Consider the following 14,512-nt stretch of genomic DNA (forward strand, 5'->3'; position numbering starts at 1 on the left):
TCACACAGGACACCTGATAAGACAAGAGAAATACTCCAGATGTAACAGACTGACCCTAGCCCCCGACACATAAACTACTGCAGCATAAATACTGGAGGCTGAGACAGGAGGGATCAGAAGACACTGTGGCCCCATCCGATGATACCCCCGGACAGGGCCAAACAGGCCCTGTTCGATGTAACAGTCATCTCCCCCTCTTCCTCTTTCACTCCATAAACGGCATCCTCCTCTCCTTTTACTGTAACATTCTCCTCCTCTTTCACTCTGAACGCATCTTTTTCTTCTTTAACAGTAATGGCCTCACCCTCTACTTGTTTTACTTTGATATCCTCCTCCTCTTTCGCAGGAGGAGAGTAGCTTCGTGACCACATGGTCGGAGATGTTAGCTAGCTAGGCTAATGCTAACTTAACCAGCCCACTTGCTGACTAGTTACAACAACACCGTAAATATGAAATTAAATCTGACAACTAACTAAACGACAGAAGTGGGTTTAAAACACAGTGATTAATATACACTAAAGCGTCTGAAGAGCTTTTTTGGTTCAGCTATTTTGGCTAGCGAGCTACCGAGGTGTCTGACTAACTGTTGCTGCTGTTGAAAGAAGCGTTCCGTCCACTAGATTATACGTCACACCAACAGCATTGCCTTAAATTCCCAGACCGCCATCTGCTGACTGGAGTGGGTAACGCAGTTGAATGAAATGTTTATTTAATTTTCAGACAAGTTTAATTGTAGGAAGCATTAGTTTTTACTCACCAGTGTAACAACACAGTGTGGTTAAAGACTTAGTAAGCTAGTTGTAGTGACTTTATGGTTACCTATAAGTACAAACAGTTATGTTTTTGTGTTATTACATATTTATTAACTTATTTCTGGAAATCTTCTAAACTACCCACAATGCACTATTTCTCAACATCATATGGATGATCAACTCTGTGCTGTATGCCAGTGTAACGGTGTAATAAAGTTACATTTTTTTTTAAATGTATTTAACCTTTATTTAACTAGGCAAGTAAGTTAAGAACAAATTCTTATTTACAATGACCGGCTACCCCGGCCACACCCTAACCCAGACGATGCTGGGCCAATTGTGCGCTGCCCTATGGGACGCCATATTACGGCCTGTTATGATACAGCCTGGATTTGAACCAGGGTCTGTAGTGACGCCTCTAGCGCTGAGATGCATGACCTTAGACTGCTGCTCGTGTGTTTACATTACACTCAGTGATAAAGGTATGGGATTCTGGGTAATCCACAGCAGATTTATGGAGAATTTGAAAATTGAGTGGTCCTGGGATAGAAATGTATGAAGTTGACATTAGATCATAAATCCACATTTTAAATCATACATTAGCAATTTATGTTTTAGTAAATTCTGTTGTTGGTTTGGCGTCAAATAAGCCTCTCTTTATATGTTATTTGCCGAATCTCAGTTTTCCATGTGGGTTTTATGCTAAAGTTCCCTCTTTCAAGTTTGTAGCTAACTGGAAAATGCATCTTCTTTAGGAATGCTATTTATATCCTGTCGACTATTGATCATTCATCCACACTGCATCTTCTTTAGGAGTGCTATTTATATCCTGTCGACTACTGATCATTCATCCAGACTGTGTGTCTCATCAATGCAGGTAATTTATGACAAATGTATAAAGTGTCATGACGTTGGCCTCTTTTGGTACAGGGAGGACAGTTGACCCCCTCCCTTTTGCACCACCACCCAACCTACCTTCCCCCCAACCCAGGCCCTGTGTGAAAGGGTTGTAAAAACTCTAAAATTCCAGGAGAGTCTCTGGCCACATGGCCCATAGAGAGACACAGGAAATTCTTCCAACTCACAGAATTGGGGAGCCAAGCGACATTTGTGTTCTGGAGAAGGTATGGAAGATTGGTGAAGAATCCAGCTACGAACTGGTACGCTTGGTACAATTTTGTGATACTCAGAAGAGACAATATAGCCATATTACCATAAAACTGTTTATATAATAGCCTCAGCTTGAGACTTGCATCATAATGGTTGTATAGAATGTATTAATAAGGATAAAGCTTTTGTAATACATTGAGATGCTATGTACTGATGTAATGTGATAGAATTGTATTTCTGTAACCAAGTCTAACTCACTCATAGGCACACCCCCAGGGACACATACAGGACCAGGCGTCATTTGACAAGCCTGTTCAAGGGTCACTATAAAACCCACCCTGATTTACATTTCTTTAGACCAGGCCTCCACTCCATGGCCAATAGGTTTTACCATCCAATTCCTCTACTGAAAGTGAACCATACCACGTGGTTAACTTTTAGACTATTGATACCGACAGAATAAGAACAAGTCTTTGATATTAATTATTAGTCTGCAGCTAAGTAAAGATCGCTTTGAAAGATCCATTCTAACCGAGAGAGAGACTCTCCATCAGAACGACGCTCGAACAAGGATCTCGACGACACATGAGCGTAAATATATATTGATTGCAATTGTTCCCGAATGAGCGAGCCTTCAATTGTCAATTGTTAATATTAATGAACTCTGTGTGCCACAGCTGACCTTTTATGATCCATTGTTCAACAGGCCGACCTGCCTGTTTAGCCCACAAGGGCACATTCCTCTACCAATCCTTTGTGATGATAATTACTGTTTGTATGTTTTCTGTTAATTACTTAGTGTAGTAAATAAATGATTTTAAGACAATTGATGTATGGATGATTTTAGTAAAGACTGGGTTCGTGCAGATACAACAATTTACAACGTTTGGAATGGGACTGAACGCGAGGTAAAATACACCATTTAAACGAGAAGATAATCGGCCTATACTATAATAGAATAGAATATTATAGTACAGGAAAGTTATATTAGGAAAATTATAGCTTTGTAATCTGAATATTCTCCTTGGTGCCCCGATCTCCTAGTTAATTACAATTAAACGATTAATCAGTTTAATCGCGTGACAATAATTACAGGGAGTTAATTGATAAACATGTCTTCAGTTTAATGGTACCCCCAAAGACACGACAAAAGTATGTGTTTTATAAACTCATGAACACCAGCCAGTTTATCAGCCCGGTTCTGTTAGTTTAGGTGGATTATACTTCTTCACCACCAGAGGGGGACATTGAGTAATTTCCCAGGTTAATTTGATATATTTTGGTACTAAAATGGATGATAGTTTATTCTGATGTTGTGAATATGAGATTACACATGGAAACAATGTATTTATTTTATTATAGTAAATTAGGAATTATTACATCCACTATATGATCACAATAACTTTGACAGACATCTTGATTGTTTTTTGTTAGTATATTATCGGGCAGATTTATGGAGAATTGCTGTGGGAGTGCTGTTTATATCCCATCACTACTGATCATTCATCCATACTGTGTGTGTCCCATCATTGCAGCTTTGGAAATAAATGAACTATCCATCCATTGCTCCTTCCTGTGTTGAATCACTGACTTGAGGGACGGGACCAGGAAGGTCACACTAGCTCGATATCTAGCTCAAGCTTGCCAAAGTTTTTTTATTGTTTTTTTAATTTTTAATTTATTGAATATTCTAAACATACAATATACTTGCAGTGAAGCCGCTCAACAACTACATCATACCAGTCATCCAACAGATTCCCATTCAGAGTGACACACAGAAGCATCCAGGGTCAATGCCCTGCCCAAGGGCACGTTGACAGATCTACCACCAGGCCAAAAAACGTGACCCCGAACCCTCCAAGATCCCCAATAGCTGTCCCTCAACCATTCGAGACCCTTCCCACAGTCCCCCCTCAGGAAGAAAAATGAAAACTAAAAAATACTATTGATTCCATTCCCCACCCCCAAGAACCCCCCAATGCACCAACAACCAAGAGAATGAACTAAAGAGATAAAAGGAAAAGACAGAAGAAAACAGCAAACAACAATGCAAAAAAAAATCAAACAAAATAATAAATTTAAAACAAAGGACATCAAGGACAACTGAAATCATAACAGCAATGCCAACTGTATATGTTTGTGTGCATGTCTGGCACTATTACATGTATGTGTGTGTTCTTGTATGTGTTTGTTTGAATGAGAGTTTGTGTATATGCATGTGTACAAACACCTGCACGGCATCAGCCTCAGGCAAACCGGCATTAGTTGTAAAAACTCTACCACTTAGTGTCATTCAAATGTACTTTTATTATGTTTTATTTTGACTTTTTTTTCAACTTGTACTTTTATCTCCTATCATCTATCTACCATGAGGTAGTCACCTGGAATGCATTTCAATTTACAGGTGTGCCTTGTTAAATGTTAATTTGCGGAATTTCTTTCTTTCTTAATGCATTTGAACCAATCAGTTGTGTTGTGACAATGTAGGGGTGGTGTACAGAAGAAGCCCTATTTGTCTCTATTATGGCAAGAACAGCTCAAATAAGCAAAAAGAAATGACAGCTCATCATTACTTTAACACATGAAGGTCAGTCAATGCAGAAACTTTCAAGAACTTTGAAAGATTCTTCAAGTGCAGTCGCAAAAACCATCCATCGCTATGATGAAGCTGGCTCTCATGAGGACCGCCACAGGAAAGGAAGACCCAGAGTTACCTCTGCTGCAGAAGATAAGTTCATTAGAGTTAACTGTGAAGACAACACAACTATGCCTATGAGATGGTTTGGGATGAATCGGACCGCAGAGTGAAGGAAATGCAGCCAACAAGTGCTCAGCATATGTGGGAACTCTTTCAAGACTGTTGGAAAAGCATTTCAGGTGAAGCTGGTTGAGGGAATGCAAAGAGGGTGAAAAGCTGTCATCAAGGCAAAGGGTGGCTACTTTGACGGATTTCAAATATAAAATATATTTTATGTTTAACACTTTTTTGGTTACTACATGATTCCATATGAGTTATTTCATAGTTTTGATGTCTCCACTATTATTCTACAATGTAGACAATAGTTAAAATAAAGAAAAAACAATGAATTTGTAGGTGTGTCCAAACAATTGACCGGTACTGTATATGCATTGTGGAGAACTGGTCCTAGATCTGTACAAAGGCATAACATCTACAGCAGGAACAACTGTCTGTGTTAAAAAGGCCCAGCTAGATTGAACTGAGCTATTTAAAATGACATATTTGAATGTCAAATGATTTGTTCTGTTTGTCAATACAAGACAGGGTCTGTGGAGGCTTGGCCTATTAGTGGTAGATTTGGGGGAGAGTTTGACATGTCAGTTGGAATAGTGCTAGATTTTTGGAGGGACCCTTGTCCCTACAGCCAATCAGTGAGCAGCGTCCCTTCCCCCACATCTCAGGCAGTTCTGTTACAACACTTCCCCTGCTTTCCTCAACAATGGAAAAGCCCACTGAGCTAAAGCCTTGCCATTTCAGATCTTTTTTAAAAGATTGGGGAATTTCTTACAATTAGGAAATAATATGTCATGTTTTACTCATACCTCAGCCAGCATTGTGAATGGTTAGGAAATAATATGTCATGTTTTACTCGTACCTCAGCCAGCATTGTGAATGGTTAGGAAATAATATGTCATGTTTTACTCGTACCTCAGCCAGCATTGTGAATGGTGTCTGATGCAGTGACAAATTAGACCATGGTAGTAAATCTAATACTTAGGTGTTTTTAGTCTGGGGTGGTTCAGTGGTTATAAGTTACTGACCTTGGAATACATTTCTGGCCATGCTGGCAGGGTCTGAAACAAACCCAATGTCCACCTGGTACACTGACAGGGTCTGAATCAAACCCAATGTCCACCTGGTACACTGACATGGTCTGAGTCAAACCCAATGTCCACCTGGTACACTGGCAGGGTCTGAATTAAATCCAATGTCCACCTGGTACACTGGCAGGGTCTGAATCAAACCCATTGACCACCTGGCACACTGACAGGGTCTGAATCAAACCCAATGTCCACCTGGTACACTGACATGGTCTGAGTCAAACCCAATGTCCACCTGGCACACTGGCAGGGTCTGAATCGAACCCAATGACCACCTGGCACACTGGCAGGATCTGAATCAACCCAATGTTATAAGGGGAGGGAAGATTGGTCAAGAGGGTGATTATTGTTGTTCTACTGCCTGATTGTTATGCAACAACACTGTTTACAAAAGCTTTGATAAATCAGCACAACAGTTTTCAGCTGTGCTAACATAATTGCAAAAGGGTTTTCTAATGATCAATTAGCCTTTTAAAATTATAAACTTGGATTAACTAACACAACGTGCCATTGGAACACAGGAGTGTTGGTTGCTGATAATGGGTCTCTGTACGCCTATGTAGATATTCCATAAAAAATCAGCTGTTTCCAGCTAAAACAGTCATTTACAACATTAACAATGTCTACACTGTATTTCTGATCAATTTGATGTTATTTTAATGGACAAAAAATGTGATTTTCTTTCAAAAACAAGGACATTTCCAAGTGACCCCAAACTTTTGTACGGTAGTTTACATCTACATGATGTATTGTTACACCATGTAGGAGCAGTATAGACCTAGTCTGTTCATTATATACATCTACATGATGTATTGTTACACCATGTAGGATCAGTATAGACCTTGTCTGTTCATTATATACATCTACATGATGTATTGTTACACCATGTTGGAGCAGTATAGACCTATAGTAGCTGGCTACTTATTTAGGTTTAGTTTGACTTAATGAAACTGTCTTGAATGTGCTGTAGTAAACATGTTTTATTCCCACTAATCAATCAACACATTCAGGTCTTTGTATGTCTCAATATAATAGTATTATTTAATTAAATCCATGTAAAATAATCTTTGTCTGAAAATAAAATATGATCCTCAACTGCGTTTCCCTCCAGTCAGCAGACGGCGATGTGCGTCTTTCAGGCGATGCTGCCAGCGTGACGTATAATCTAGTGGACGGTTCTTCATAAACAGCTCGTCAACCACCTCGGTAGCTTGCTAGCTAACATACCCGAAAGATTCAAGCTATTTATACGCTTTCGGTGTATATTACCTACTGTGTTTTAGACACACGTCTGTCGTATCTACTTGTTAACTTATTTAATTTAATATTACGTTATTTTGTATTAGTCAGCTATAGTAGCTGGCTGGTTAAGTTAGCACTAGCCTAGTCGCTAATGATAGCTAGCTAGCTAGCATCCCCGAACATGAGCTCCCTAAACTACTCGCCTCATGTTAAAGAAGAGGAGGTCTGTTGGACGGAGAAAGAAGCTCTGGGGCTGAACATTGTCGTGAAAGAGGAGAAGGAAGAAGAGGATGTCACAGTTAAACAAGAAGTAGAAGGTGAGGCTGTTACAGTGAAAGAAGAGGAAGACGCGTTCAGAGTGAAAGAGGATGAGGATGTTACTGTTAAAGAAGAGGAAGTGAAAGAGGAGGATGCTGTTTTTAGGGTGAAAGAGGAGGAGGGGGAGATGACTGTCACATTGGAAGAAGACGAGGATGAAGAGGATGAAACGGGATATCTGGGCCCGGTTTCCCAAAGGCATGTTAAGGCATCCAATGGTTCTAACGATGAACAGGCCCTGATTAACACTAGTAAGTACTGTCTTAAAAACAGAGGCACAAACTCTGCAGTTGTTGAACTGATGTGTGGTGTTAAAGGGGAAATATGCAATAACTACATCAATTTTTGGACTTTTAAATTATTTATTTATAGCTATTGATTCTTGAAGAATATAACACATGCCTCATGAGCTTAGTTAAACTGTTGTACCCCATCAGAACCCCAAATAAGCTTTTTTTACTCCAATGTTTAGAAACAATTTAAATGATAAACAAACACCGTAAACACTCAACATGGTTAAAACTATAATGTTGATATCATGGATGGTCAGTCCTTGCATCCGTAGGTCCGTCTATGAATTTGAGAGTAGTTACATTTCTCCAACCCCATCATCATCTTATAACTAAACTAGTGGTGGAATGACAGCTTTGTTATTGTTTGAACTGCTGATTGATTGTTGTGTGGCTTGTTTAAAGGGACAAACTAGGTTTTAAACAGAAACAAATTGTCAGCCCTGACACTTGGTTTGGTAAACAGTTGAGGGATGGGGGCTGGAGAAATGTAACCACCCTCAAATTCATAGAGAAAGCTATTGTATCAACCGTAACCCAACACCTAGCGACCTCGTCAAGAAGTTCAGACATCTTGGCGTGACAGTTATAAGGTGTTGGCTTGACAGTTGCTGGACCCAGGTTTGAGTTCAGCTCAGGACAACCCCCTGAATTCACTACACTATGAATACAAGGACTAGCCATCCATAAGGTCAAAATGATTGTTTTAAACAAGATTTCAAGGCTATACAGTGCTTGTTTACAAACAGTGGCGTTTTTCAAGCTTATGTTTTGGTTTCTGATGGGGTAATACAGTTGAAACATTTGAGGCATTTATAAGTTCTATTCTTCAAGAATCAATGGTTATATAGTATATGGGTCTTTCTATAACTGCCAGTGTAGATTTCCTGTGGGGGTCAAATTGTTAGAGCTGTTGATAAGTCATTAGCTGTGTTAGAATACTCATACTAACCGTACAATTTGTGATGTTAATTGAGTATATAGTATGCTTATTGGTCATAGTGTGATGTTATTATGCCAAAAGTTCCCGGATGTCGTACTAAATTCACCAAAATATGACGTAAACACGCAGTACGTTAGGGCCCATAATGCAAATCGTTTTCAGATTTGAAGAAAATGGCAGAAAATATGCAGCCGAAGTCCAACGAAAGCAGATACAAATTCATTGCTTTAACTAATTATGCCAAATGTTAAGAAAATGTTGAGCAATGTAATAAAGTAATGACTTTTCAAATAAGTTACCGTACACGTTATTTTGGCTGACAATTTGTTAGCATGTTATTACAGCAGTATGTACTGGTGTGTTAACTAGCTACCTGACGTTAGTTGGCTACTTATACATCAAACTTGCCAGTATATTAACTATATTCTATCTAACTAACTACCCAAAGTTTATTGACTTGATTATACCTGTGATTCTTAGCTTAGCTAAATGGTATAGTCGTTGTGCTTTCTCAATGGACATTCGGGTGCTTTCATAAATTCACTCTGGCTATTTACTCTGATTTCAGAGCGCACTCGTCTGATTACCAGAGAGCCGAATAATGAATTTACTAGCGCTCAACACCCATTGAATATGTCCAGGTGTCAGTAAACGTAGGGAAAAAAAGCTTAATTTAAATGTTTTCCAGCAGCACAGTTACAGTCACTCTGGATAACATGAAAACTGCCTAACCAGCTCTGCTAGGGAGAGGAAAATGGTCAGAGTCTCATTTGTGTCTGGAAGTAGCTAGCAAGCTAAGTTCAGAACAGTCAAATCAACCCAACTCCTCGGCCGGAGCGTCCAGTGGCTCTGAGAGCGAAACGGTCTGAATTTACAAACGGACAACGGTCTGAATTTATGAAGCACTCTGGTATTCAAGATTGAATTTAAAAACACCTGAAGTCGTGAAATGTCTAACTAGTAATGTGTTATGTTAACTAGCTAGCAAGAGGTTGCATAGCAACAACATAAACTTCCAGTAGACAGGAGAAGAGCGCTCAACTGAAAGGATACGGTTCGGTTACAGTTTACAGTTTACTACAATTAACTAATAGTATGTAGTATATACTCATTAAGTATGTAGTTACAGTATACTACAATTAAACTCTCTTGGGCAGGTAGGACGCTACTGTCCCACTCGCCAACAGCCAGTGAAATAGCAGGGCGCCAAGTCCAAAACAACAAAAATCTCATAATTCAAATTTCTCAAACATACACCTTTTTTACACAATTTTAAAGATAAACTTCTCGTTAATCCGACCACATTGTCCGATTTCAAAAAGGCTTTACGGCGAAAGCATAGCATTAGATTATGTTAGGACAGCACCTAGACAAGAAAAACCACACAGCCATTTTCCAAGCAAGGAGAGGCATCACAAAAAACAGAAATACAGCTAAAATTAATCACTAACCTTTGATGATCTTCATCAGATGGCACTCATAGGACTTCATGTTACACAATACATGTATGTTTTGCTCGATAAAGTTCATATTTATATCCAAAAAACACATTTTACATTGGCGTGTAATGTTCAGAAATGTTTTGCCTCCCAAAACTTCTGGTGAATGAGCACATCAATTTACAGAAATACTCATCATAAACGTTGACAAAATATACAACTGTTATTCAAAGAATTATAGATACACTTCTCCTTAATGCAACTGCTGTGTCAGATTTCAAAAAAACTTTACAGCGAAAACACACTTTGCAATAATCTGAGTACGGCGCTCGGTCAGGAAACCAAACCCGCCATTTTGTGGAGTCAACAAAACTCAGAAAAAGCATTATAAATATTCACTTACCTTTGATGATCTTCATTGGAATGCACTCCCAGGAATCCCAGTTCCACAATAAATGTTCATCTGTTTCGATAAAGTCCATATATATGTCAAAATACCTCCTTTTTGTTCGCGCGTTCGGTCGAGTAATCCAAAGGCACTGTTCAGACGAAAAGTCAAAAAAGTTATATTACAGTTCGTAGAAACATGGCAAACGATGTATAGAATCAATCTAGGATGTTTTTATCATAAATCTTCCATAATATTCCAACCGGGCAAGTCCTTTGTCTTCAAAAAAGAAAAGGAACATAGCTAACTCTCTCGGGTGCGCGCACCACTGAGCTCATGTCATTTTCTCAGTCATCTTATTCCAAAACCTCTTATTCTCTCCCCATTCACAGTAGAAGCATGAAACAACGTTCTAAAGACTGTTGACATCTAGTGGAAGTCTTTGGAAGTGCAAAATAACCCCAAAGACACTGTATACTTGATAGGCAATCACTTGAAAAACTACAAACCTCAGATTTCCACACTTCCTGGTTGGATTTTTCTCAGGTTTTTGCCTGCCATATGAGTTCTGTTATACTCACAGACATCATTCAAACAGTTTTAGAAACGTCAGTGTTTTCTATCCAAATCTACTAATAATATGCATATCCTACATTCTGGGCCTGAGTAGCAGGCAGTTTACTACGGGCACGCTTTTCATCCGGACGTCAAAATACTTTCCCCTATCCCAAAGAAGTTTTAACAATCCTCCAAACGAGCTTCAATGCCATACAACACTCCACACGTGGCCTCCAACTGCTCTTAAACGCTAGTAGAACTAAATGTATACTCTTCAACCGATCGCTGCCCGCACCCGCCCGTCCAGCATCACTACTCTGGACGTTTCTGACTTAGAATATGTGGACAACTATAAATACCTAGGTGTCTGGCTAGACTGTAAACTCTCCTTCCAGGCTAATATTAAGCATTTCCAATCCAAAATTAAATCTAGAATCGGCTTCCTATTTCGCAACAAAGCCTCTTTCACTCACGCTGCCAAACATACCCTCGTAAAACTGACTATCCTACAGATCCTTTACTTTGGCGATGTCATTTTCAAAATAGCCTCCAACACTACTCAGCAAACTGGATGCAGTCTAACACAGTGCCATCCGTTTTGTCACCAAAGCCCCATATACCACCCACCACTGCGACCTGTATGCTCTCGTCGGCTGGCCCTCGCTACATATTCGTCGCCAAACCCACTGGCTCCAGGTCATCTATAAGTCTTTGCTAGGCCGCCTTAACTCAGCTCACTGGTCACCATAGCAACACCCACCCATAGCACTCCCTCCAGAAGGTATATCTCACTGGTCGTCCCCAAAGCCAACACCTACTTTGGCCGCATTTCCTTCCAGTTCTCTGCTGCCAATCACTGGAACGAATTGCAAACATTTCTGAAGTTGGAAACTTATCTCCCTCATTAACTTTAAGCATCAGATATCTGAGCAGCTTACCGATCGCTGCAGCTGTACACAGCCCATCTGTAAATAGCCCATCCAACTGCCTACCTCATCCCCATGTTTTTATTTACTTTTTCTGCTCTTTTGCACACCAGTATTTCTACTTGCACATCATCATCTGCACATCTATCACTCCAGTGTTAATTTGTTAAATTGTAATTACTCTTCTGCTACTATGGCCTATTTATTGCCTTACCTCCGTACTCCATTTGCACACACTGTATATAGATTTTTTATTGTGTTATTGACTGTACGTTTGTTTATCCCACGTGTAACTGTTGTTTTTGTCCCACTGCTTTGCTTTATCTTGGCCAGGTCACAGTTGTAAATGAGAACTTGTTCTCAACTGGCCTACCTGGTTAAATAAATGTGAAATAAAAAAATAGAATCTTAACTTTATTGACAACAACCAAATGGATACTGTCATTAACGCGGTTCTTCAATAATTACACATAATTCATAATACTGTAGCAAACATTTATATTAAACAGGACATTCAAACGAGCCTTACAATTATAATCCAAAGTAGTGTGAAATGTACTCATAAGCAACCTGGAAATGGAGGTTACTCCCCTGAGTTTCCCCCCATTCACATTCAGAATACATTGTGAAAAACTAAAATCTTTTCTCACCATTTTTGCTCCAGGCAGATATGGTACATCCATAACTACCGGTTTCCTCATTAGCAGGGAGGAGTTTCTGCAATCAAATTGCCCTCGTGCCGCAATTTTAGCAAACACAGAAAGGGGCCTATATTGGAGACCAAAAGTCGTCTGGCACACTGTTTAGAGTTTCAACAACATGAATATCTTATTTCTAGCCTACAATCATCGATGTTACTACTAATGTGAAAACAAGACAAAATATGACTATTTTTGCTCATTTTAAGACAATTGTCAAATAATTTTAACATTCATTACAGATGTAAATTATTGTATAACATCATGGCAACGCTGTTGGCATCACCTTTTACAGTGGATTTCTGCTGTTGTGGGCCTTTAATCATCTGTCTGACTTTGTTGTTCACACAGGAGAGATACTTAACTATCGTAAATCCTCTGGGGAGCCTCAACAACCTCGTGATGCTGAAGAGGCAGAGAAGAGTCTCTCCAGATCAGAACACCTCAATAAACACCAGCAGAGATCCACAGGGAAGAGAACTCACTGCTGCTCTGACTGTGGGAAGAGATTCACCTCATCATCAGGCATTATAATTCATCAGAGAATCCACACAGGAGAGAAACCTTATATCTGTGATCAATGTGGGAAGACTTTTGGTCGATCTGAAAATCTGACAGTGCACCAGAGAATACACACAGGAGAGAAACCTTATAGCTGTGATCAATGTGGGAAGAGTTTTGGTGGATCTAGAGAGCTGACAGTGCACCAGAGAATACACACAGGAGAGAAACCTTATAGCTGTGATCAATGTGGGAAGAGTTTTACTACATCTAGCCATTTGACATTACACCAGAGAACACACACAGGAGAGAAACCTTATATCTGTGATCAATGTGAGAAGAGTTTTGGTCAATCTGGACAGCTGACAGTGCACCAGAGAACACACACAGGAGAGAAACCTTATAGCTGTGATCAATGTGGGAAGAGATATACTTTATCTGGCTCTCTGACTATACACCAGAGAACACACACAGGAGAGAAACCTTTTATCTGTGGTCAGTGTGGGAAGAGTTTTGGTCGATCTGGCTCTCTGACTCTACACCAGAGAACACACACAGGAGAGAAATTGCATAGCTGTGGTCAATGTGGGAAGAGTTTTGCTGCATCTAGCACTCTGACTCGACACAAGAGAACACACACAGGAGAGAAACCTTATAGCTGTGGTCAATGTGGGAAGAGTTTTAATACATCTGGCAATCTGACTATACACCAGAGAACACACACAGGAGATAAACCTTATAGCTGTGGTCAATGTGAGAAAAGTTTTGGTCAATCTAGCCATCTGACAGTGCACCAGAGAAGACACACAGGAGAGAAACCTTATAGCTGTACTCAATGTGGGAAGAGTTTTGTTCAATCTAGCCAGCTCACATTACACCAGAGAACACACACAGGAGAGAAATCTTATAGCTGTGGTCAATGTGGAAAGAGTTTTGCTGCATGTAGCATTCTGACTCTACACCAGAGAATACACACAGGAGAAAAATATTTTAGCTGTGGTCAATGTGGGAAGAGTTTTGTTCAATCTGGCCATCTGACTCGACACCAGAGAACACACACAGGAGAGAAAGCTTATAGCTGTGACTAGAGATAATCTGATAAAAGTACATACATGAAGGAGTTGTTTCATGATATCAATGAATTAATGTCACAATGTAGAATGTTTTAACATTGTAGTAGGAGTATTTTAATGATGTCACAATGTAGAAGCCTAAACGTTTGTCCCCTGTTCTATTGATTTCAGCATGATATGGATATTAGCCTCAGGGGGGGAAATCCAGGCTCTGAATTGAAAGAGTACTATTTATGTGATTTAACAAAAAGTGACTAACAAAAAAAGAGTTGTGTTATACTTACCACGTTGGTGACCCACTTGAATCAAAATGCAACACTTCAAAATGTATCTAGCTGTTTTCTACAAATTGTCCTCTAACCAGGGATGTACACATTATTCCCAGATTCCGTGTGGTTTTTGAGCTGTTAGTTTTAATAGGATGTGCAACCTCA

General features: G+C 39.6%; 1 protein-coding gene across 1 annotated transcript; it reads left to right on the plus strand.

The window, feature by feature from the left end:
• The first annotated feature begins 6,881 nt into the window (after nucleotides 1-6,881).
• Nucleotides 6,882-14,093, plus strand: LOC106578622 (zinc finger protein OZF-like). Its single transcript, XM_014157634.2, has 2 exons — nucleotides 6,882-7,513; nucleotides 12,856-14,093. Exons 1-2 carry the CDS (start codon nucleotides 7,126-7,128, stop codon nucleotides 14,091-14,093), a joined length of 1,626 nt encoding a protein of 541 aa, XP_014013109.2. The 5' UTR covers nucleotides 6,882-7,125.
• The last annotated feature ends 419 nt before the right edge of the window (nucleotides 14,094-14,512 follow it).

Source organism: Salmo salar, chromosome ssa02, assembly GCF_905237065.1.
Source record: "Salmo salar chromosome ssa02, Ssal_v3.1, whole genome shotgun sequence".
Taxonomy (NCBI): Eukaryota; Metazoa; Chordata; class Actinopteri; order Salmoniformes; family Salmonidae; genus Salmo; species Salmo salar.